The 25,920-nt window shown below is 41.2% G+C and overlaps 1 protein-coding gene across 1 annotated transcript; it reads right to left on the minus strand.

Annotated features, from left to right (window-relative positions):
• Window positions 1–3,901: 3,901 nt before the first annotated feature.
• Window positions 3,902–25,603, minus strand: LOC134653945 (trichohyalin-like). The gene is made up of 14 exons (XM_063509315.1): window positions 25,523–25,603; window positions 25,164–25,323; window positions 23,268–23,443; window positions 22,349–22,552; window positions 21,708–21,828; window positions 20,858–21,028; window positions 20,459–20,580; window positions 13,006–13,149; window positions 12,306–12,405; window positions 11,678–11,854; window positions 9,907–9,990; window positions 8,672–8,812; window positions 5,036–5,131; window positions 3,902–4,085 (listed from the first exon to the last, which is right to left on the minus strand). Exons 2-14 carry the CDS (start codon window positions 25,317–25,319, stop codon window positions 4,005–4,007), a joined length of 1,773 nt encoding a protein of 590 aa, XP_063365385.1. The 5' UTR covers window positions 25,320–25,323; window positions 25,523–25,603; the 3' UTR covers window positions 3,902–4,004.
• Window positions 25,604–25,920: the final 317 nt, after the last annotated feature.

Here is a 25,920-nt window from a genome sequence, read left to right on the forward strand (position 1 = left end):
TGACGTCACAACACCGAGCGTCACACACGTGACGTCACAACACCGAGCGTCACACACGTGACGTCACAACACCGAGCGTCACACACGTGACGTCACAACACCGAGCGTCACACACGTGACGTCACAACACCGAGCGTCACACACGTGACGTCACACCGAGCGTCACACACGTGACGTCACAACACCGAGCGTCACACACGTGACGACACAACACCGAGCGTCACACACGTGACGACACAACACCGAGCGTCACACACGTGACGTCACAACACCGAGCGTCACACACATGACGTCACAACACCGAGCGTCACACACGTGACGTCACAACACCGAGCGTCACACACGTGACGTCACACCAAGCGTCACACGAGCGTGACATGACGCGGTTCCAGCGGACGATCTGGAGTTTACGCTAAGGGCCGGTTGCACCAAACTGCTCGTATCGTTAAAGAGTTCGCTAAATTTTTATGTATGGAAAGTTTCATAGTAAACTTGATCAGTCTGTCAAATGTGGTTGGTGCAACTGGCCCTAAGCCTGTACCGACTTAGCAGTGACAATGTATGACCACCATACTTGACATAGCTTCGCGGGATTAGCTTAAACGAAATCTAGCACAATTGGTCGCGATGAGTCGCGTGAGCAGTTGTGTCAGGGCAGATAGTTCGTTCGCATCATGAGGTTATGTAAAAAGGTCGCCAGTCAACAAAAATAGTCCTTCGAAGGTTTCACTTCTAATTTAGACTTGGTTAACCAAATATTATTTTGTCGGCTGGCGAATATTTTAGATGAATTTCATGAATGATAGAAGTAATTTATTTTGATATTTTATGATGTATGATTGGTGTGGAATCTTATATGCTGACATATTGTAGTTAAATATCTTGTCTATTGATAGGAAAGTTGCCTCTACTTTTCCTACTTTAATTCCGGTCGTGTAGATAAATTGCGATATTGAAGATTAAAGAAAAGAGCGCACTCCCATCTTAAAAGCCGGCAACGCGCTTGCAACCCTGGTGTTGCAGGTGTCCATGGGCGACGGTTATTGCTTACCACCCGCCGATTTGTCTGCTCATTTGCCTCATATCTTAACTGCTCATTATTGGTTTGTATTATTTATTTTCTGACTGATTATTGGTGGGCCTTAATATATTTTTGATATGATTCATGGATGTTATGAATGATATGTCAGCATTTCAAGGTTCTAATGTTGCATTTTATTTATAAATGAACCCCAATGCATTTCCATATGATTGGCCAGATATAGACGTAAGTATTAGAATAGTGCCAAATTGAATTAGTTGTATTCGTGTTACTTAATTTATGTTTAAATTAGATAAGCGTTGGAGAACGTTCCATGTTTCCGTTGTTGCCACTCCGCCTATTTGTTTTTTTTTTTGTATGTATGTATGAGAGTGGATTGTATGTAATATTTAGTATCGGAAACCTTGTCGTCCTAGCTTGCCTTAGTACAGTTAGATTCAAAAATATCAAAGCGTTCAAAAATGACGGTCAAATAATGACATTTTAAATTTCGCTACGATATGTATAGATTTTAGAACAATTCTTTACAAACACTATTTTTGATTCAAATTTTAAACACTTCTAGTTGACTAATTGACATATTCTATGATATTTCTTACAAAATTGAATGTGCTAAGATTATTACAACACAAAACAGACTGGTATTTAAGCATTGGAGCAAAAGCAGCCTTGCTCGATGCACTTAAAGTTCATATTTACTCACATACCAGTCTGAAAGTCCATTTTACAGGAATACATTTGGTCATTGACCTCTTGTATTGTATCTCTATCATCACAAATATACTCGTCTCTCTCTCACACATAAGGCATATCTATCCAGAGATATGCTTGTGTTCTTAATTATGAACTTTCTTTAGTATTAGAATTATTTTTAGTATCTTGATGTGAATGACCAAATTTCATCCTGTATTATAATAGCACTTGCCATATCCTTTTAGGTTTCGGACGCACGATAGTACAAGTTAGGATAAGTTAGTTAAGTTAGCGACTGACTCGACCGAACGATATAGAGCTTTATTACGAACGACATAAGTTATATGCAGGTCTGAGGCATTGACATATATTTAAGGACGGGCCTTACGGGCAATAAGAATGGTGCTAGTACAGCGGTGTCACTCACGAATTCGGGCCAATCGTGCAGTCTAACGCAACAACGCGATTGGTGGATGAGTTCGCATCACTCGCGCGATCGGTCGCAACTAGTTGCGTTAGACTGCACGATTGGCTCGAATTCGTGAGTGACACCGCTGTACTAGCACCATTCTTAGTGCCCGTAAGGCCCGTCCTTAGATATATGTCAATGGTCTGAGTGAATTGTTATTAACGAACATACGACACATTTTTTAATTGACCGATAGAAGACCTTAACTCAAGTGAATAAGGTTTAGTTTTGGTTAGATCATCGTGCCGTCAATGGAACGAGTTATAAGCTACAAATTTTAAACGGATTTGCAAGAACGATAATTGAATTTATATTGATGGGTTTGGAGTGGAATTCTACCAGGATTGAATAGAGTAAAACATTATTTGTGCAGACAGAAAAACAATAGTCGCCAGCTCATGGCATAAGGTTTACAACCTGTTTGGTTTATAAGTTCCAACATATATTTTGAGTTTCCTACAGTCAGCATCAAAAATAATTAGCGAAGAAAGCGAAAATAAATATTTTGAGTACTTCATTTCTTTCCATTGCCGACTGTACTTCCAGTATGATCTGTAAAACTATGTTTATAACTTATTTTTCGAATTGTATGAATTGTCAATGACCTTTTGTGCAGGTCTTGTTGAAATGAACTATGATCTAAAGTGTCATTCAATAGAATTTGCTAACTATGTAAACAAACCGCCATACTAAAACTGACACTGACTGTCAATTTACTAGTAACTTTTGTTTACATAGTTAGCAAGTTCTATTGAATGACACTTTAGATATAGTTATTGTTCGCTAATAATAATTTATTTTTCTAAATATAGACAATATTTGTAAGCCAAAGCCAACGAAAGTATTGTGTAATCTTTCCAATGGCACAAACCTGTTACAGTATTGGCGTATTTGAGGGACCAAGAGTTCACATTGCATTCAGAAGACGACCTTATCATAAAGAGGTAATGTCTATTTTACAGTGGCTAAAGTATTTAATCAGCAACGTATTGCTTTTAAAAGCAACCTTATTCCAACCAGATAAAGTTGAAATCCCAATGCGAGCTCAAAGTCCCTCGATATTTGACGCAGCGTAAAGAAACTACACTCAATATGACCAAAGATTTATTTTAGTAAGCTAGTTTAATTTAGTCTTGTATCGACACACAACGAACATTATAGTAGGTGTACTTCGGTAGCACGGTCACTTATATAAGTTACTTCGACAATATTTTTTTAATAACTTACTCGTACCAATAAAAAAGTTTATTTCGAAATATGAAAATTAGTTTACGTAATTGTATACACAACTGTACAGGTGCCATCAGATATATCGGAGCTGCAGAGGTGCTCAAAAATATCTGAACAAGCACTCTAGCGCCTTGGCAATAGAGGCGTGTTCAGATATTTGTGAGCATCTTGGCCGCTCCGATATATCTGATGGCGACTGTACCGCAAAGCCAAAAGCAATGTATTTTAATTCGGTATCATGATTTTGAATGTATCGTACAGAAATTGTAACGCGGCATGCCTGTAAGCAACACATCTTTTCAGTATCTGTGGTTTTGAGATTCTAATACGTCTTTGTAACTTATAAAAGTTTACAAATTTCGACACCTAAATGACCAACAATAGGCCTTAATGCTTTGTAACAAGGTTTACATTAAGCACTTCGGTGTTACCGAACCGAATACCGATAAAACTCTACTAATGTAACAGGACCACCAAGTGTCTAGTCACAGCAGCGGTGCCATAGCTCTCTAGACATGACAACACTATAATAAAATGAATAAATTAATATTTTGTATACGTTTGTTTTATTTATTTCTTCAACGGGCAAGTGCAGGTCGGGGTCTGACAGGGGACCATCACGCTGATCGGTGGGAGCTTGAATAGATCAGTCTGAAAACGATTGTAATCTCACTTTCTACATACAAATCCATACTTATATACTACTTACTATATTATAAAGTGTCTGCCTGTGTGTTACCTCTTCACGCTACCGATGAACCGATTTAGTTGAAATTCGGCATAGACTCCCGGGGAAGGACATAGGATAGTTTTTTATGTCGGAAGTCATCTAAGAGGGTGGAAATGAGAAAATTAATGAATTGCCTGTTAATTGTTGTAAGTCGTTGCCATTAGATTTTATCCGGGCGCTACTCTGACTGCTGGAACTAATTCCGGCGGCCAAAAGCTAGTTGGAAAATAATTGCAAACGACCTTTTTATACCTATAACCTTGTTCGGATTATGTGTACACTCCAAATATGACTGTAGCATTTATTTAATATTTATTGAACAAAAGATAAACCTTATAGTACAAAAGGCGGACTTAATGCCATAAGGCATTAGAACCGAACCGATTTATCGAAGCGAACTTAATTGCGAATAAACATTTTTCGACCTTTTTGTTTACTTGCACCATTTAACCCGGGGTTAACCGGTTAAACCTGGAGTTACCATGGTTACCAGTACAATTTGACACTAGATTAACGGTTTAGCCGGTAACCCCGGGCATAGAGAAATATAGTAAGACAAGAGTGCTCACTCCATACATCAGACTTAATTTCAGTGTCTACATCTAGCATCGAGTAGCGGAACTATCAGTACTGGTACTTGATAATAGATGTAGCACCGACCGGAAAGTCTTATCTCAACAGCATAAGACTTTCCGGTCAGTGCTACATCTATTGTCAAGTAGCAGTATTGATAGTTCCGCTACTCGATGCTAGATGCTTATAGTCTTTTTGGTACTAAAACCGATGTATGGAGTGAGCAATCTATGTATTTTTTTCTCTATGCCCCGGGTTATTGGGATGGTGGGTTAAGACATCGGCTGTAAACAGTTACCTCAGCGGGTGTCCTCTGCAGACCGTTGGCGCGGCCGACTCTCTTATAGTCAGCCACCGTCTCCTCGACCACAGACGCTGACGCAGATGGCCCCATCTGAGCAAAACATTATTATGTCACAGCATATCAGAGGGGCTACCGCGAACCACGGTCGACGTGTTGCCTCTTTGTCGCACTTGAAAATTCGTACGTAAGCGTGACATAGGATTATGAGGCTGACATGTTCACCTAGAGTGTCCATGTCCAAAGCCTCAATATAAATCAGATTGAAAAAAAAGTGTGACATAGGCAGCACGTCGAACGTGGTTCGCGGTAGGTCCTCCGACTCGCTTAACACATTCATTGCCACCCAGCCAAAAAAACATCCGCGCCAGGCCACAAAATTTTCTTCATATAAAGCTGTAGTACCACGATCCCGACTATCGGGTCGTCCGGACTGGGAACGAAATCATAAAATACCCAATCAAAATAGTCAATAGTCAAAATATACTTTATTCATGTAGGCCTAGCAACAAGCACTTATGAATCGTAACATACTTATAAATTATATTAAGCTAATTATCAGAGCAATTTATTGATGTTATTATTCCAGAATAATATTGGATTATTATACAAATCAAATTTAACACAAATTTAAGAATTTCACAAAAGGATCGTCAAACATGAAAAAAAAATTGTATAACAAATACTAGTCTAGAATGTTTCTAGAATAAAATCTAAATGTCAAATAAATAAATAAAAAACACAAAAGAAGTACAAACATCGGAATATTCGGAATATCAATTTCCTCATCATTAATCAAATATACCTAATAAATAAATAATCATTTCGAATAACAATTAATCCCACGTTGTTTTATCATTCATGTAGTCTTGTGTGGTATAATACGCTTTAGATATAAGTTTACGCTTTACATAATTCTTAAATTTATTAATAGATAATTCAGTAATCACAATTACCCATGAATGATTTTTTAATTTTATGGAGCCGAGTGAAGGGCACTGCGAGCTTATGTTTATTTCTAGTATTAATATTATGAATTTCACATTTTTTTCTAAAATTTACAATATTTTTATGTACATACAGAATATTCTCATAAATGTATTGACAGTGCACTGTCATTATGTCAATTTCCTTAAATTTATCTCTAAGTGAGTCTCTATGGTTCATTTTGTATATTGCTCGAATAGCCCTCTTCTGCAGAACAAAAATGGTATTTATCTCTGAAGCACCACCCCACAGTAAAATACCATATGCCATAATGCTATGGAAGTAACTAAAATATACTAATCGAGCTGTTTTCACATCAGTTAACTGACGGATTTTGCTCACTGCAAAAGCTGCAGAACTCAGTCTATTCGAAAGAGTAGCAATATGGGGACCCCACTGGAGTTTAGAATCTAAAGTTATACCAAGAAAAACTGTACTATCAACTAATTCCAATTCCTCATCCTTCACAATGACACTTGTTTGCACATGCCTAACGTTAGTACTAGTGACAAACTTAATACATTTAGTCTTTTTCTCATTTAACAATAAATTATTAACATTGAACCAATTTACTACTTTTGAAATAGCATCGTTTACATCATTGTAAGCTTGTTGCTGTCGTTTGACTTTGAAAATAAGTGAGGTGTCTGCAAACAATACTATATCATGGTGGGTCTTTACAAGGAATGGCAAGTCATTTATGTAGATAAGGAACAGGAAAGGCCCCAATATTGACCCCTGCGGTACACCCATAGAGACCAATGACCCCGGTGATCGCTGTCCACTCACATCGACCCTTTGTATTCTACCATTTAAGTAGGACTTAAGTAAATTCAGTGCCGATCCTCTAACTCCATAATAATGAAGTTTCCTGATTAATGTTTCATGACAAACGCAGTCGAAGGCCTTAGACAAATCACAGAAGATACCTAAAGCATCTCGTGACTCCTCCCAGGCATCGAAAATATGCTTAATTAGCTCAACACCAGCATCGGTTGTTGAGCGACCCCGCGTAAAACCAAACTGCTTATTATGCATTAAATTATTAACGTTAAAATGTCGTACTAATTGAGAAAGAACTAATTTTTCAAAAATCTTGCTAAATGTTGGTAGCACAGATATCGGTCTAAAGTTAGTGGGGTCAGAGCTGCTACCAGATTTAAATAAAGGAGTTACTTAACTATGTTTCATTAAATCAGGAAACTCGCCGCAATCAACACTGTTGTTAAATATAACTACCAAGTCAGGCGCTACAATTTCTACTAAGGATTTGACAGCATGGACAGAGACTCCCCAGAGGTCATTAGTTTTTTTGTCATTAATTGATTTAAACGCCTTTATTACATCTGAGGTAGAAACATGTTCAAAATGAAGGTCTCCACAACACTCTGGAGCGTTATGTTTTAATAATGTAACAGCAGATGAGGGTGATGAATTTAAATCCTTAGTTGTGGATACTGGTACCTCGGTGAAAAATTTTTCAAATTCTGTAGCTACTTCTAAATTGGAATCTATAATTTTGTTATCAATATTTAGTTTAAGTTCTTTAATTGTGTGTTTCGAGCGACCAGTCTCCACATTTATTACTTTCCAGGTTGCTTTAATAATGTCGGAACTACTTTTTATTTTCTGACTTAGATAATTTCGCTTAGCTATATGACAAAGACGGTGACAATAGACGGGTTTTCGGCATTTAATGTGTTAAGCCTGCTACGGGTCTTCCACTGGCATCAAAACACAAACACTTCAACATGTGTATCCTTGCTTATCCTAACAACCTACAGCGCATAAACTTGGTCATTAACAGAAGCCCAATAATAGTCCCAACTCAAGAATATTACAGTACTAAAAATCGCCATGTAAATAAAACTTAGCCAAATTTTAAAACTTGAATCTCATAAACGGCTTAACCGATTTTGATGCGGTTTTCAATATACGATAAGAAATATGTTTGATTTTATCATTTAGTGCTTTTTGTAGACTTTTTTCTATACGAAACACACTATTTGCAAAAATAAAGTGTAAAAGGAAAAAATAAGTTTTCAATTTTTTATACATTATTTTTGTATTGAAATATTTTGTTTTAATTTTTTTTACGATAAATAAAGTCATTTTCTTACAATTGATACCAAATTTAACGAAATCGGATGATCTGTAAAATTTGTAGGATTTTTTTTCTGTTTATAACAGACCTCGCTTCACCTCGGCTCCTAAGGGACGAAATTACCGGTTCTTCGAAAAAAATCGTTTTATTGAGCCTCCACTATCATCGTGCAAAGCGGCTTGCTTTCCTCTCAAAATGCAGCTTTCGGGCAAAAAAGCTTCATAACCAGTAAGACTATATGGAATCAAAGCCAAGCCGATTCGCGTGTGGAGGGAGCTCAAAACCGATCGCAGGATATCCTGTCATCTTAAACTTGTAACAGACAGGCGTACCGAACCCCGCTCTTGGTCCGGTCCGACGCCTGTTCGTTCGAGTGGAAGGTGGTCCGCCGTATGTCCGTGCAAATTGGTGATTAAATTTGTGTACGTGTGGACGCTAGATAAGATTGGCGCCAATCATTTTCCTGATCAAATCGGTCGATTTGCCCAGCTCGTCTGGACTCTACTTAAGCATTTTGATAATGATCCTACACAACACTTCACCTTGTCACCGTCTGCAGCGGGCTGCAAGCCGCCTCTCTTGCCAACAGGACCACCAGCGTCCTTCGGCGGAGTCTCCTTCTCTTCAGGTTCGGGCTGCGGTGGCGGCTCGGGCTTATACCCCGGGTCTGGTATGCAGCAATCCTGTACAAATACTTGATTTTAAATCATTGCAGATATGCAAGTATATAACTAACTATATCTAGGTATTACAACTTTTTAAAACCTTATAAAAAATATTTTGACAACTTAGATCAAAAAACATCAAATTTATAAACCCCCGACCCAATTATGGATCTATATCTGAATCTCTAAAGTCTTTTCTCCTACCTTTGCATTCCCTAATATTGTTTGTCATAATGATCAGTTGTCCTAACACTAAAAACCCTAATTTTGGTTTCCCTAATTATTTATTGCTTATCCTAATGTTATTAAGCATATTTTCTTTTTTGCGAGGGTCGCAGTTCTAACCCTAACCTAACCCACTTTTGTGGCAGCAAGTTCTAAAACCTAACAATTTTTCAGAACCTTACATTATGGAAAATAATCGTTATGACAATTGATCGTTAGGGCATGTGCCCATTAGGACAAACCAGTTAGGGCAAGTGACTTTAGGACAAACGTTGTTAGGGATTCAGAATGAAACCCCCCAATTATAACTGTAGGCCTAGCCCAGGAGGGGCGCGACAGTATCTAGCCCGCGAGATAGACTTATACCTGTCTTTTTCTATAGCCTGGCAAAAAGGGTAGAAACTAAAAAGAGGGGTAGTGGCACGGTAGCGGCAATACTGTTGTGTCGTCCCTTTCAAATCAATCTAAGAAAAACGGGACTTCTACTCTTGCCAGGCTGTAACTGTATTAATTAGAGAGGGACGGGGAGAGTATATCGCGGGCGACATACTGTCGCGCCCCTCCAGTGCTAGCGCGGCTGCTCCTACTGTTGAGTTACCCTGGCCGCACACGCACGGAATTTTCATTCGGTTTCCGTACGGAATCCTTTCAAATCAATCTAACAATGGTAATAGACTATCTCACCGCACCGTGACCTTGGTGCGTCGCACCCATTTAAGTGAGAGCGAGAAACAGATATGTCTTTCTCGCTCTCACTTATGGGTGCGACGCACCAAGGTCACGGTGCGGTGAGATAGTCTGTTACCCCTATAAGAAAATGGGACGACAGTCGACACTACAATGTTGCCTGCACTTTTTAATTTCTACAATTCCTTGTCCGACTGTACCTTGGGCCTGTAGTCGGGGAAGTGCGACTGTAGCGTCTTCGGCAGCTCCGGCATCGGGTGCAAGCGGTACAGCGAACAGTAGCGCTGTGGAAAGAGAGAGAGGCACAATTACAAAAAGTCTCGGTCAGCTCGCTGAAGTAGCGAGAGAACTATAGATAGACTCGAGCCTTCTAGGCTGGCTACGTACGTCGAGAGCCTTGCGCAGCGCGTAGTCGGGCCTGTTGTGGCGCCGCGCCTCGGCCAGCAGCTCCTGCGCGTGCGCGAACAGCCTGTTGTCGGCGTCGCGTAGTTCCCTCTCGGCCAGCTCGCTGAAGTAGAGAGAGAACTATAGATAGACTCGAGCCTTCTAGGCTGGCTACGTACGTCGAGAGCCTTGCGCAGCGCGTAGTCGGGCCTGTTGTGGCGCCGCGCCTCGGCCAGCAGCTCCTGCGCGTGCGCGAACAGTCTGTTGTCGGCGTCGCGTAGTTCCCTCTCGGCCAGCTCGCTGAAGTAGAGAGAGAACTATAGATAGACTCGAGCCTTCTAGGCTGGCTACGTACGTCGAGAGCCTTGCGCAGCGCGTAGTCGGGCCTGTTGTGGCGCCGCGCCTCGGCCAGCAGCTCCTGCGCGTGCGCGAACAGTCTGTTGTCGGCGTCGCGTAGTTCCCTCTCGGCCAGCTCGCTGAAGTAGAGAGAGAACTATAGATAGACTCGAGCCTTCTAGGCTGGCTACGTACGTCGAGAGCCTTGCGCAGCGCGTAGTCGGGCCTGTTGTGGCGCCGCGCCTCGGCCAGCAGCTCCTGCGCGTGCGCGAACAGTCTGTTGTCGGCGTCGCGTAGTTCCCTCTCGGCCAGCTCGCTGAAGTAGAGAGAGAACTATAGATAGACTCGAGCCTTCTAGGCTGGCTACGTACGTCGAGAGCCTTGCGCAGCGCGTAGTCGGGCCTGTTGTGGCGCCGCGCCTCGGCCAGCAGCTCCTGCGCGTGCGCGAACAGTCTGTTGTCGGCGTCGCGTAGTTCCCTCTCGGCCAGCTCGCTGAAGTAGAGAGAGAACTATAGATAGACTCGAGCCTTCTAGGCTGGCTACGTACGTCGAGAGCCTTGCGCAGCGCGTAGTCGGGCCTGTTGTGGCGCCGCGCCTCGGCCAGCAGCTCCTGCGCGTGCGCGAACAGTCTGTTGTCGGCGTCGCGTAGTTCCCTCTCGGCCAGCTCGCTGAAGTAGAGAGAGAACTATAGATAGACTCGAGCCTTCTAGGCTGGCTACGTACGTCGAGAGCCTTGCGCAGCGCGTAGTCGGGCCTGTTGTGGCGCCGCGCCTCGGCCAGCAGCTCCTGCGCGTGCGCGAACAGCCTGTTGTCGGCGTCGCGTAGTTCCCTCTCGGCCAGCTCGCTGAAGTAGAGAGAGAACTATAGATAGACTCGAGCCTTCTAGGCTGGCTACGTACGTCGAGAGCCTTGCGCAGCGCGTAGTCGGGCCTGTTGTGGCGCCGCGCCTCGGCCAGCAGCTCCTGCGCGTGCGCGAACAGCCTGTTGTCGGCGTCGCGTAGTTCCCTCTCGGCCAGCTCGCTGAAGTAGAGAGAGAACTATAGATAGACTCGAGCCTTCTAGGCTGGCTACGTACGTCGAGAGCCTTGCGCAGCGCGTAGTCGGGCCTGTTGTGGCGCCGCGCCTCGGCCAGCAGCTCCTGCGCGTGCGCGAACAGCCTGTTGTCGGCGTCGCGTAGTTCCCTCTCGGCCAGCTCGCTGAAGTAGAGAGAGAACTATAGATAGACTCGAGCCTTCTAGGCTGGCTACGTACGTCGAGAGCCTTGCGCAGCGCGTAGTCGGGCCTGTTGTGGCGCCGCGCCTCGGCCAGCAGCTCCTGCGCGTGCGCGAACAGTCTGTTGTCGGCGTCGCGTAGTTTCCTCTCGGCCAGCTCGCCGTAGAAGTAGCGGGTCTCGGCGAGCTCGCGCGCGTCGCGCTCTTCTCGCTCTTTCTGAAATTCAATGTCATTTATATCACCGGCATCAAAATATTTGGAGAGCAGCGCTGTTTAATAAACAGTGTTTATCCTGCCGCAAATAGTCTAGGTACTTTCCGTATGAATTCATTTTTAGTTTTATAATTCTATATTCAAACTACAATTTTGCGTTGGTCCCCTCTTACCTACAGTCAGCAGCAGAAGCTGCTAAGCGGGCCGGTAGTCAAAATGATCTTGACGCGACTTATTTGTTAAGAGAATAAAAAGCGTGTCAAGGTAATTTTGAACACGTCGCCCGCTTAGCAGATATTGCTGCTGACTATAAAACTTAAGACAACAATTGTAATGTAGTGTGCGCTATGCCTCACCCACACACAAGCATGTACTTGTTATTTAAGTGATTATACGTCTATACTCGAAGATACTTGTTTCATTCAACGTCCCACCTCACAGTAACGTCACTCACCCAAAGCCTGAGCGTCTCCTCTCTGAACTGTTTGATCTTGCGCGCTTTCTCCTGACGCAGTTTCTCCTTGAACTCTTCGTACAACTCTTGGTTCTTGAACCTTGAAAATAAATATAAATTACTTGCTTGTATTTTTTTTCATTTTTGAAACAAATTCTGTATTTTGTATTTGTAAACTTAGTCGACAGTGTAGGTCCTAAAAATCTGGGTGGCTCCACTTCTTAAATCCATCCTTGGGTCCTAAGGACCAATCCTGCCAAAGGAAATCTCTTGTTCATGCAACGCCGTAGTTGACCTTTTTATGCTCTGAGCACACTCGACTAACTGCAATGACAACGGCTGGAAATACTGGAATTCCTGGGTTTTCGAATTTTGATACGTTTTTATGCGTTTTACAGTTACACATTGGAATTGGAATTTGGCCGGTAAAAAAATGGGTCACTGTATAACTTCTTTCGGTCACTCTCTGATTCTCGATCATTTATCGGTTCAACATGACCCACCGTCGCTGCGTGTTGAAATCGTGCAGCCCATACCCATGCATGCATCCATTGTCAGCACCGGTTCTGGGTCATTTCACTCGCTGATGTGTCACTCACAACTGTTGGGTCACTCACGTGCTCCGGTCAGATGTCTATACTGGGGCACTGCTGACAGACAACTCTTGTGTAATGGGTCACTAACTTCCCCGGTCACTCACCGGTTCATCATCTCCCACTGGCGCTGCGTATTAAACTCGTGCAGGCGGCGCGCCTCGTCCGCAAGGTACTTGTCTTGAACCTCCTGTTTTTCGCGTTTGAAGCGCGCCTCTTTTTCTCTGTCCTTGCGTAGTCTTGCCTCGGCGCTGATGACAAAATAATATACGACATTAGATCCTAGAGACATTCATGTAATTTATCCTGTTAGTGTTAGGATATGTTGCACTTGTCTCACTAAGCAGGTATTTGCAAAAAATAATAATTAACCAAAAATCAACCTTGTGTTTTGTTATACTGGTACCACCTGCAATAATAGGTTTCACAACGAAGGCCACAAAAATATCTGATACGATCTTATTTGTAGGTCCTTATTTTAGTTCGTTTTTTTAGAATTAGAAAGAACTTGCAAGAAGGTAAGCGATCTTGACACGTCTTTTAATTGAAAAACGCTTTTTAAAAATCAAAAACTATATATGTATTACTTATGAAAGCAGAAGAATATAAATGATCGTATTAGATTCATAATTGTTACATATTTGCCGTAACTTATTTTTAAAATGTGTTTTTCAATTAAAAGACACATCAAGATTGTTTACCTTATTTCTAATGCTAAAAAAAAAACGAACTATAAGAGCGTGTCACATATTTTTGCGGCCTTCGAAGAGTAACATATAGGTATATTATTGCAGGTGACTGTACGGTTCACTAGGTGGCTCTGAATTTGTGGTAGTAATTAGTTAATTAGGTACTGAGGTTTGGTTGTCACCTGAGTCACCTGACTTCATTGTGGTTGACATATTTTTTGATACCACGTCGGCGGCAAACGAGCATACAGCCCAGCTGATAGTATATAAGCATAAGCAACCAGCATATGTTGAACAAACTTATTGTCACTGGTGCTGGCACTCAATCACCGATACAGAGCCGAGCTTTCAGAAACCTGTACACTTTTTAACCCTTAATTTGGCAGAGACTTTGATAACAGAAATTTATATATTTTGCTAATAAAATTGAATAATTGTACCTTCAGAAGCTTCCAAAAAATAAAAATAAAAATCTAGATTTTCCAGATCCCGAGAAAAACTATGTCCGCTACACCGGACTCTGCCAAATTCCTGGAATATAATAGACAAATGGAGATGTCCGCCGAGACGGACATTGCCAAAGAAATAAAAAAATAATTAGAAATTAAAAATGTACTTCAAAATACAAATATATACATTATTTTGTGTGAAAATGTAGTTGACAATTTCAGGGGTTTTTTCCTGTAACAAAGCATAATCTGACATTGAACTTTATACAGTATACAACTGTTTTTTTGTTGCAATACATACAGCGACCCTCAGATTTGGTGCTCATGAAATGCCCAATATTATCATAACGCACTGAGTCAGCTGGACGAGCTGCAACTGGCCTTTTGACAGTAGGTACATTCCACATTTTTTTCACGATGATCTGACCTGTTAGACTTAGTCAAAGCTGTATATAAGTCTAGTCTGAAGGCTTTTAGTGGTTTTGATTTTAGATTTTTCGAGCAACAGTTTTTTTTATACAAAAGCCACCCATTATTTATACATAGGTATGTCAAGAAGATATTCAAGTACCACCTTCGACTTTTAAATGGAATTCTGTATATTATAGAGATACTATTTGGGAGACCGAGCTTTGCTCGGAAAACATATAAAAACTCGAAAATGCGCGTTTTCCCAGAGATAAAACCTAGCTAGATCGATTTTTCGCCTCCAAATACCCCCATATAGCAAATTTCATCGAAATCGTTAGAGCCGCTCCCGAGATCTCCGAAATATATATACATATAAATAAATAAATATGCAAGAATTGCTCGTTTAAAGGTATTAGATAGATAAGCATGACTTATGAACTTATGAAGGTGACACATTTGTTATCATTCCAACGTAGTATCGCCAATTTATTGGTATTGCAGACAACTTCGGAAAAACTACCCCGGGCTTTCTTTTTCAGCACCTTCTCGATAGTAAGTTTTTCATCAGCCCCTCGCAATCGATTACGACGAATAGTTCCCACAGAAAATATGCCGTATCTTTCGCGCAAAATGTAGGTACTCCGGCGATGCCTTTCAGTAATAATTTTCTTGATTAATTACTTCCCGCATAATAGGTGTTAATGGGACATTTACATCCTGCAATGTATGTACCTCATAACTATTTACAACATTGTTGTACATAAGTTCATGGTCATTTTCAGAACTATTTGAAATATTCAGTCGTTCTAGCGAGGATGACAACGATGCTGATGAGGAAAAATATGAGTCAGCGTCAAAATTATCAAGCACTTCATTTTCGCGAGTAGAAACTTCACTTGCTTCAGATTCGGCATGTTCTTTAGGTATGAGCGCCAAAATCTTAGCTGAGCGGCCTAACACCTTGTGCTGTTGGAAGGTAAACAAAAAGTCTTAGCAAAGAAGTGAGTTTGTTCACGAAAAAAACTATACATTCATAAAAGTTAAATTTATTATACTAGTAAAGTTAAACTCGGTGTCATTGGCAGAGTCCGCCACTGCGGACAAATATTACTAAACATCGTTTACAGCATATTTGGTGAAGTCCGGTGCAACGGACAACTGATTCGCGGCAGTTTAGAGAATGACAAAGTAATAAAATGCAATTTTATAATATTAGTTCCTTTCAATTATATAACAAAGATTATTATTTTGATTCATATTGACTCGTTTTTTTGGAAAATAACAGAGATAAACGCATATATACCTTGGTAAAAACAACTGACGTGCGAGGCGGTGCCATTTTACAGATTAACTAATATAATGACATTGAGGGTACTTCAACTATATTTTTCTACCCATCCGCAGAAATTCAAAAATCGATTGCCATGTGAAAATATAGTAAATAATTTCACGAAAAGCTGTCATATTTTTTCAAATGAGTTGACCGCCACACCGGACACGGTCAAATTAAGGGTTGAAAAACCCCATACAGTAGTTCCTCCAGAAAACCTCGGAAGCGATCTTTCGGGAGGATATTCCTTTAAATACGCACAGTGCATGACCATTAGGTTCCAGGGGGTCTCTAATTGTTTCCCAAAATGTAGAAATCCTTGTTTATAGGTACCTAACAAGAAGTATTAGTTAGAAAGTGCAATTTAGAAAATTTTGAAAATGTATAAGAATGATAATAATTAGTAAGAAGTAATAATAAGCAAACTGTGATATTGTGAACTACCTAATTTTTGCTACACCCTTTCCAGGGTCCATGTATGTAACATCTAAAAATGGTATGCAAATAAAGATCTCTCTCTCTCTCTCTCTCTCTCCAAATAGTTTTAAGCCATAATGTCTTGTTTGTCCGAATTTTCGTTAGTCATAATTCATTTGGTTCAGAAACGCGTCACTTTTCAGGATTGCCATTAAACAAACCTAACCTAACCTATCTATAGGATAACCTAACGAAAATCCTGAAATGTTAGCGGTTTCAGTTTTATGACTAATGATAATATGACAAACAATGCATTATGACTTAAAACTTTATGGGAAACAACGGGACCCCGGTTCCAGGGCTATAACGGAAATCGATCTCCGTCACTCTAATTACGATTGAAGTAAAAGACAAAGGTGCCCGAAATTTATTCATGAACTTCGGTGTTTGCGGTAGAGATAGAGATCTTTATTTGCATTCCATAGTATAGATGTTACATAATACATACATGGTCGTCGCGACATCTAATGGCAAGTGGCAGTACTGATAAATCCGCTACGTGACGCTAGACTACGAAAATAATAAGCGTTTTAGCACAGAATAAATAATAGTACTAAGTACAGAAGACTCACTCTCTAACGCGTCTGTTACGATCAGCACAGATATGGCCGCTAGGTGGCGACAGCGCCACGCGCGGCTTATGGCTTTCCCCAAAATTGGGGCCGGAACGGATGTACTTTTAGCTACCTGTAGCAAAGCGACGAAATCGCGGAGTGAGACACGCCTGGTTTTAGTAAGAAAACTTACCTTATCATTTGTACTTTCTTGTATTGTGCAATAAAGGTTAAATAAATAAATAAAACCGATGAATGAGTGGAGCACGATAATGGCAGAACTAAACTATTCATACAAAGATGGTAAATTCAAATGAAAACACAGCTTGAATAAAGCAAAAATTAGCAAATTTACTTCAATAATCAGCATTCATGATGAGTGATGACAACAGGTACTCTTATTGTATTAAAACAGTTAATTAGACAGCACATTTCTTAACAATACAATCATTCAAATATTCATTGATTATTTAGATTAGGAACATTGTTTAAAGCTTAAAATATAACTTAACCACAATTTTGTAATGCTCAACAGAGACTGAAATATGTAAGTCTAACTTAATCTAAATATAGTAACTGTTAACAGCAAGATAAAACACATTTTTATCATACTTACTCATAACATTAAAAAGTACGTAATTAAATGCACAAAAGGTTTATGTTACTTATTCATAAAAGTGCTACAAGCGCCAATTAGTTAAGAATTGTTTGTCCTAATGTCATTTTGACTTACATATTTGTAAGAAAGGGATAAAACATAAATTAAGGAGCTAAGACTTAACAGCTGAAGTAGATGGTATAGCTAGCATCAAATATTTATATAACAGTGTATTTTTCATTAAAATCATTCCATTCATTTTGAGATGTCAGCACATGTTTAATAACATCCTTCACTGACAAATGTGGATAATCCGTAATCAGGTCTTGTACTATGGATCTCTCAAACCCACCTATTCCAAGCTTAAAATAATCATGACGACAGCTGTCTGATTTTTTATAACTTGATACACCTTGACACAGTCTCCTTATAATTGGATGATCATCTGCAGAACCTGGGATGACTTGTATAACAGGGAGCACACTAGCAGACTGGTACTTTTCTATGGTTTCTTTCAATGCAGCATTTAGCAAGCAGATCTGATCAGTACTGAAAAAAGTTGGGGATATCTGGACAATCTCTTGTTTTCTGATTGGACTTGCAGCTTCTTTATCTTTTTCTGCTACTTCTTTCATAAATTCTTTTATTTCACTTATCTCGGTCATCATTTGCTTTAAGTCACTGTCCAGCTGACTGATCTGTTCGGTGCTGAAATCAGTTGGAGATTCTGATGAAACCTCCTGATTACAAATTGGAGTTTCTTTGTGTAATATTTCTATTGTATCCGCAGTCTCAGCATCCTCTGAAGTTGCCTTTTTTGTAGTCTCTTTTAAGAACTCTTTAATTTCACTTACATCATACATCATTTGTTTCAAGTCTCCGGCCATATTGGTGATCTCTTCTGTGCTTAAATTTGGAGATATGTGAACAATCTTTTGCTTGTATACTTCATTTCTGTCTATTATTTCTATCACCTCATTAGAAATTAATTCTTCTTCTTTACCTGATACATTAATCCAATCATTTTTTTTATTATCATCATTGTAATTAAATTCCCCTTCACCTTTAGACGGACTTTGATTTGTTTCTTTACATTCCGAATATTTCTGTGGTTGCTCCTCCAGGTCGGCCATTTTGTCAACTGTAGGTTTGTAGGGCAGAACAGCTAAGTCGTTCAAACTGATTTCAGTCTCGTCGTTTCCAAATAATAACTCATTGTTCTTTAAAACCAGTTGTTCGAGCCTGTCCAAAGTTAATTGCTGCTTGTCTACTTTATTGTCTAACTCCGTCAGTTTTTCAGACATGACATTAAACTTTTCATTTATGTTTCTGTGTATGACATGCAAGTTTCTCATGTAATCCTTTTGATCAGTTATATCTCGTTGGAGCTGTTTTAATACTTCTACCATAATATTAGCAGCCATACTTATTAGTATTACTTGTTTTTTAGCAAGAAATATTATAAGTTACTTACTTTGAGTTTTGAGTTTCTTAGATTATTTGATAATGGGCCTTGTTGTAGAAGTGATTTTGCTTTGCTTAAAACACGGACTTGTTCTCGTGTGTTCTATATTTACGACTCCATAACTCTCGCCTCGCACTACCTACACTACACCACTTCTTCTACTGACTACTCAGTACTCGTTTAATTTTTAACAATAACAAACGTTAATAACGTAAGATTCAGTTCGATAGACAGTCGTGGTAGGTAGTAGTAGAAACAAAATTAAATAAATTGATCGAAATCGTGGGGTTGGGAAATTTTACAAACCGCCATCTAACGATGTTGCCAGTGCAAAATTAAAATAGTTGCGGTACTCTACTCGCAGTGCGGTGCGGTAGTCTGTTACGACTGTAAAAGATCGGTTTTCCTAGGATAGCGGTGCCGTCATATAGCGGCCGTCTCCATACTAAATAATACGGATAGCCTTACCAAACTGTTAAGGCCCCAGTACACAATGGGCCATCGCCGGCCACTCCAAGGGACGCATTTATGCGTTAGAGGGAGCAAGTGATATTGCTATCTCATTCTACCGCATGGCCTGGGCCTTTAAGTGGTAGCTGGTCAAGCAGATCTTGTCAGTAGAAAAGGGCAGCAAATTTGAAAAATGTAGGTGCGAAGGGATGTCGTCTCATAGAAAATTTGAAATTCGCGCCTTTTATACTGACAAGATTTGCTTGACCAGCTATAACACACTATCGCACCGCACCGTGACCTTGGAGCGTCGCACCCATAAGTGAGAGCGAGAAAGACATATCTGTTTCTCGCTCTCACTTATGGGTACGACGCACCAAGGTCGTGACGCGGTGCGATAATGTGTTAGCTACCTTAGGAGCAAGGAATTCAATCGATAGCCCACTCCGCACAATGGCTTCCTGCCGGGATTCGCGCACGCGTGTGGATCGATCGAGGGGGCAGATCGATCAAATGCCGTGCAAATCACCTGCCTGCGATTATCGATGACGTTTAGCCCCCTCCAGACTATGCGCGTGAATCGCGGCGAGACTTCGCGGAGCGAATATATCGCGACGTTGACGTATGACTCCACACTCGCACACTTCATGGTGAATTCGCAGTTTGGTTCGCGCCAAAATGGCGGAAAAGCATCAGCTGATCGAGTTTAACTGTCATTTATCTACGGCATCATACTTGCTGTGTTTTTTGTTTTGTTGTAAAACCGTATATTATAGCCGCTTTATATAATATAATTAATATTTATCTTACAATTGATGAGCCAAAATAGTAAGTAATGTGGAGTCTTGCTAGTTCGCGCTTCGCGCCTCCTTTGACGCGCGCGAGTGTGGATGGCCCTTTTGGAGAGCCCAATATGATAAAAGCATTAACAGACGGGCGTACCAGACTGCGACCCTGGTACGATCCGAGGCTTGTTCGATCGAGTGGAAATTGGTTCGCCGTCCCTTCCCTCTCTCTGAGGGCGGCCTCTATTCTGCCTTGCTCCGTTGACCGCACGGGCGGACTCGCCGCTCTGCAGGCGCTCGCTGTTCAGCTCCCAACACGCACTGCTGGTCGCGCGCCTGATGGTCAACTTACATGGCTTCCCTCTCCCTGACGGCGGCCTCCAGACTGGCTTGCTCCTTTTCCGCGCGCGCGGCCTCGCCACTCTCCAGGCGCTTGCTGTTCAGTTCAAGCACGCGCAGCTGCTCTTCGCGGGCCTGAAAGTTATAAATAACCTATATAATCATTGCAACCTACGCTGATATCGAGAATCAAAAATAATAAGAGGTGATACCCCTTCAATCCTTAACAGTAAAAGCGCGTAGCGGCTTGCGTGTTTCACCAGTCGCCAATGTTATAACTGATGTTTCTGCTTAAACCTCGTTCAGTTTTTTATCAGCACATGGCATTGTAGCTTGTCGTCCAGTTGGTCGCGGGCGCGCTCCCGCCACGCGTCTATATCAACTTTCATTATTACTGTAGCTATCTGCTTACTTCTATTTCAGTTTTCTTCCTCTGCGCCTCGATCCTGGCCCGCGAGCGCTGTAAGACGGCGATCAGCTTGTCGTCCAGTTCGTCCCGAGCGCGCTCCTCAGCGCGCCGGGCGTCTGTCTCAGCCTTGGACTGTTTCATGTCGGCGAGGATACGGGCTTTTTCGGCTTTGTTCTGACAGGGCAAATAGGTAAGATGTATGAATTGACTGTGTTTAAAACCAACCATATTTTATGAAAGAACTAGCCAAACGAACACATTATAGGTAAGCCTGCAGGTAGGCCTGCTGGGCATCCCTGCGTTTCCTTAATCATCAAAGGCGGTGTAATGGGATGTCTCTACAGTTTTACATCATAAATCGTCTGCAATAGACTCTACATTTGCTTGCCAAGTCGGTATGGAGTTGACATCGCCGCATCGGCAGCCGTCGGATACAAAGGCAGGGACTAACTTAGCCCACCTACACAAGTAAGTACCTACCTACTAGGCAATGCAATACTTATGCAATCTGAAATATGCGTTGCGTATGACAAGTATGTTTCTAAGCATACAAATTGTAGGGTCCATTTCATAATGCATTGCATACGTTGCGTAGGTGCGGGCTCAGTTTGTCCCTGACTTTATGCATTTTTCTAGGTACCGGCTTATTTTGCCGATTTCGAGTCGATAAGTGTGGGGAGATCCTAATTTGTCACAAAAAATTCAAGGTCGTGAGTTCAAGCCTCATTGAAGCTCGACAGTTATAATGATTCTGAATTACTGATTAGGAAAAAATACGAAAAGAGGGTCTCAGATTTTGTATGTCCTACAATGGTCCTACACTATCAAAGGGATAGACAGGACAGGGACTCACGAAATTGCGCTCAAACTCGCTGAGCGCTTCCATCTGCTCGTTGGCCTTGATGTTGTCTATGATCTGATAATTTAGCTCCGTTTCGTGCTCGGCGCGATTACGCTCGGCCAGCTCGTGCGCCCTGTGTTCAACAAAACTTCACCACCTGCTTGTTGTCACAAAAATAGTTAAAATTTGTATGGGAGTTCGACCCGTCTTGGCCTATTAAGGCCCACTTGCACCATTCCACTAACCCGAGTTAATCGGATAAACCTGGGGTTACCATGGTTACCAGTACAATTTGACACTGGGTTACCGGTTTAACCGCTTAACCCCGGGTTATTGGGATGGTGCAAGTGGGCCTTAGCCTTCAATATTGCCGCCTTTTTCTGCTGGCAGAAGTGGCTTCTCATAAAAATTTGGTTTGACGTATAGGTACATTGGACGTATAAGGGTCGAAATTCCATACAAATTATCAGATAAGGACAACCTATTATTGACATCTTATTTGATAATTGGTGAACGTTTGCCAACTCTGATAAGCCCTTGAAAATCATTTTTCCTTATATATTTATTGACATTCTTGTTTGTTAGAAAGTAAAACAAAATTTAACAAATGGTTGCTAAATTGTATGAATAATGGGGTTATAGACTTTACTGACTGTTCCAGGATCTCTTTCTGGTGCTGTTTATCAACTTGGAACCGTCGCTGACGCCTCGTTTTCGTGAGGGCGTGCCACTCGGCCGCGCGGCGGATGATTTCGTCGTCGTCCTTTCTCTTCCGTTCCTTCTCTTCCCGCATTCGCTCGCCTCTGAACTTGAGCTGTTCTTGTCGCTCTTTCTGTACGCAGGTTTCTATAACGGCACTGAAATAGCATTAAAATATCCTGCAGTCTGATTTGGCTGAAACTGCTGACAGAGACAGTAGAGAAAGGTATATGTTAATTCCCTTTCGCTCTTAGCAGCAAGATAGCAGAATTTCCCGCAACGTTACCGTATCCGTCTGTAGACAGGCAAATCAGCTTAGGTACCAGTAAAAAGGCGCGTAAGGCAAAGTTGGTATGGGTATTCAAACAATGCGCCTATTTCTAGCGATAATATATATTGGTCTGCTAGTTACTTGGAGGATATAATCAAACGGAGACGCCATGTCTGTAATTTTCTGTACAAAACAGTCTGCCGATTTTTGCGGGGGAGGGGAACGTCAAATGTATGCGTAACGTAAAAATAGCCATGTCAGATAAACGTCAGTCCATACATTGTGTATGACCGTTGGCCGCCTATTTTCGACAGAGGGGAAAGCCTGTTAATGGCTACTCCGTTTAGTTGTATCCCCCAAGGCTAGTTATAGTAACTCGATTCCTTTTGCTTGACAGAGATTTCTGTTGTGGTTTTCCTGAGGAACATATGAACTGTTGAAACTGGCCATCAGGTACAACTTTTTATATAGGTAAAGTAACTGCTGTATTTTCAAATACCTATGTAAATTTGACAGACTTCAATATACAATTGTCCAAGGAATATTTGTATCAATAGGTTATGGGCCCATACAAGTCTTTGAAAAATTTGGTGTTGCCTTACCGGAGAAACATCTTTGGCGCGTCCTTATTCTTGAATATGGTGTCACGCGCGCTGTACATGAGCCGCGCCTGTTCATCGCGTTGCTTCCGCATGTACTTCTTGTAGAACTTGGCGTTGGCCTGCTCGGCGGCCTCGATGTGTGCGCGACGCAACTCCTCATTGCGTTTGTTCACATTCTAAGAGATAAGTTATCAGAATAATGCTTTGAATAGTAATCGTATAGTTGGTCAAACCAATTTGTCAGTCACTAAGAACCAGGAAAACTATATTCATCCTTTTTAGGGTTCCGTACCCAAAGGGTAAAAACGGGACCCTATTACTAAGACTCCGCTGTCCGTCCGTCCGTCCGTCCGTCCGTCCGTCTGTCACCAGGCTGTATCTCACGAACCGTGATAGCTAGACAGTTGAAATTTTCACAGATGATGTATTTCTGTTGCCGCTATAACAACAAATACTAAAAACAGAATAAAATAAAGATTTAAGTGGGGCTCCCATACAACAAACGTGATTTTTGACCGAAGTTAAGCAACGTCGGGGGGCGGGGTCAGTACTTGGATGGGTGACCGTTTTTTTGCTTGTTTTTAGGGTTCCGTACCCAACGGGTAAAAACGGGACCCTATTACTAAGACTCCGCTGTCCGTCCGTCCGACCGTCCGTCCGTCCGTCCGTCCGTCCGTCTGTCACCAGGCTGTATCTCACGAACCGTGATAGCTAGACAGTTGAAATTTTCACAGATGATGTATTTCTATTGCCGCTATAACAACAAATACTAAAAACAGAATAAAATAAAGATTTAAGTGGGGCTCCCATACAACAAACGTGATTTTTGACCGAAGTTAAGCAACGTCGGGCGGGGTCAGTACTTGGATGGGTGACCGTTTTTTTGCTTGTTTTGCTCTATTTTTTGTTGATGGTGCGGAACCCTCCGTGCGCGAGTCCGACTCGCACTTGGCCGGTTTTTTTTGCTTGTTTTGCTCTATTTTTTGTTGATGGTGCGGAACCCTCCGTGCGCGAGTCCGACTCGTACTTAGCCGGTTTTTTTTGGGTGCTATTACTAGTATAAGACAAAGAATGATTCTCACTGTCTGTGTTTGAAATAATAAAATATATTTATTTTCACCTCACAAAGGTGAAAATAAATATATTTAGTGTTTGAAATAAGACAGTCCTTTGACACACTATATATGTGTACCGAACGCTCGTGTAACATAGATAGCTACCCAAATTGTCACTATAGCTGGTCAACCAGATCTTGTCAGTAAAAAAGGCGCGAAATTCAAATTTTCTATGGGACGATATCCCTTCGCGCATACATTTTTCAAATTTGCCGCCTTTTTCTACTGTCAAGATCTGGTTGACCAAGTATAGTAAACTTCTCTGAATGTATAGCCTGACCAGTAATATATGATAATTGTCAAGAGGGCGCTGTTATTCTCATGTATAGGGTGACAATTCAGTGTAGTATGAAAAAATTAGTTCCAGTGAAATTCCGCAACATGGCGCACCCTCAATAGATCCTGGTTCACCTATATGTATAGGTAGGTATTATTGTTTCTTGTTTGAACATCCTTATAATTCTTATAAAAAGGTATTAAAGATTTATATAAAACGGAAGCGCAACTGCCGCAACTAGACTCGAGAACCCGAGTCTTGAGATGATGCATGATAAGGGATTGTGTCGACAATGGTAAGCATTAACATTGGCGGTAAATGTTTGAACTTTGAACGATCACTGATGATTCCTGGTCTAGTCGAGTTTTATATGTAGAGCCCTGAAACATGTTATTACGTTATCATCAGTGTCTCCGAAAGAGATGGACAGCAACGACAGGTCACGTTTTATAACGGCCTGTAGTTTATAAAACGCGACTGCCAGTGGAACTTTCCTATACTCACCTCGAAAGAATTGGGCCACTCGCGAGTCATGCGTGAGCTCTGCTCGTTCAGAAGTTTGACATACTCGCTCTGGCGCGCCGCATCCTTGTTCTCCCGACTGCCGTCCGTCCAGGAAACCAGCTTGTCGAACTCCGCTTGAGATAATACCAGTGGCATGGTTCTGGAAAGAAAAAAAAACTAATTATATCTTTGATACATACCTACGTTTAGATAGGAAGGATTGCTCTGAAATACTGTTCTAAGTGCTTATAAAAGAGATGACGATATCATCAGGCAATTAACCACTAGACTCTTCGAAAACCAGAGTCCGACTCATTCATTTTTCCACACCAATTCTTTAGGAATAAAAGGGTGCTTACAAGTTTTTATTTGTTTCTTTCCAGTCAACTTATAGGTGTCTCAATGTTATAAATATCTTGTACATATTTAAAAATTCTGAGGATGTTTGTTTTTACTCTTTTGTCAGGATCATTGACATAATAACACTCATAATAAATATTCTATGAGCAAAATGGTCATAGGTATTATAGCAAGCAGGTTGCAATACAAATTACTAGCTTAGTAAAAATTGTAAATTTAGAAAATAAATAAAATAAAAGTTTATAGACAAACGAAAACCCAAAAAGATGAACTGTTGCCTTAGTTGCCTAGGAGATTTTAATAGCAAAGTGTGGGCAGATTATGCGTGCGTGTTAGGAGATTTAAAGAATCTGAGGAGACCGCAGTTAAATTTATTAAAGTACTTAAATAAATAAAT

This window comes from Cydia amplana, chromosome 14 (assembly GCF_948474715.1).
Source record: "Cydia amplana chromosome 14, ilCydAmpl1.1, whole genome shotgun sequence".
NCBI classification, from domain to species: domain Eukaryota; kingdom Metazoa; phylum Arthropoda; class Insecta; order Lepidoptera; family Tortricidae; genus Cydia; species Cydia amplana.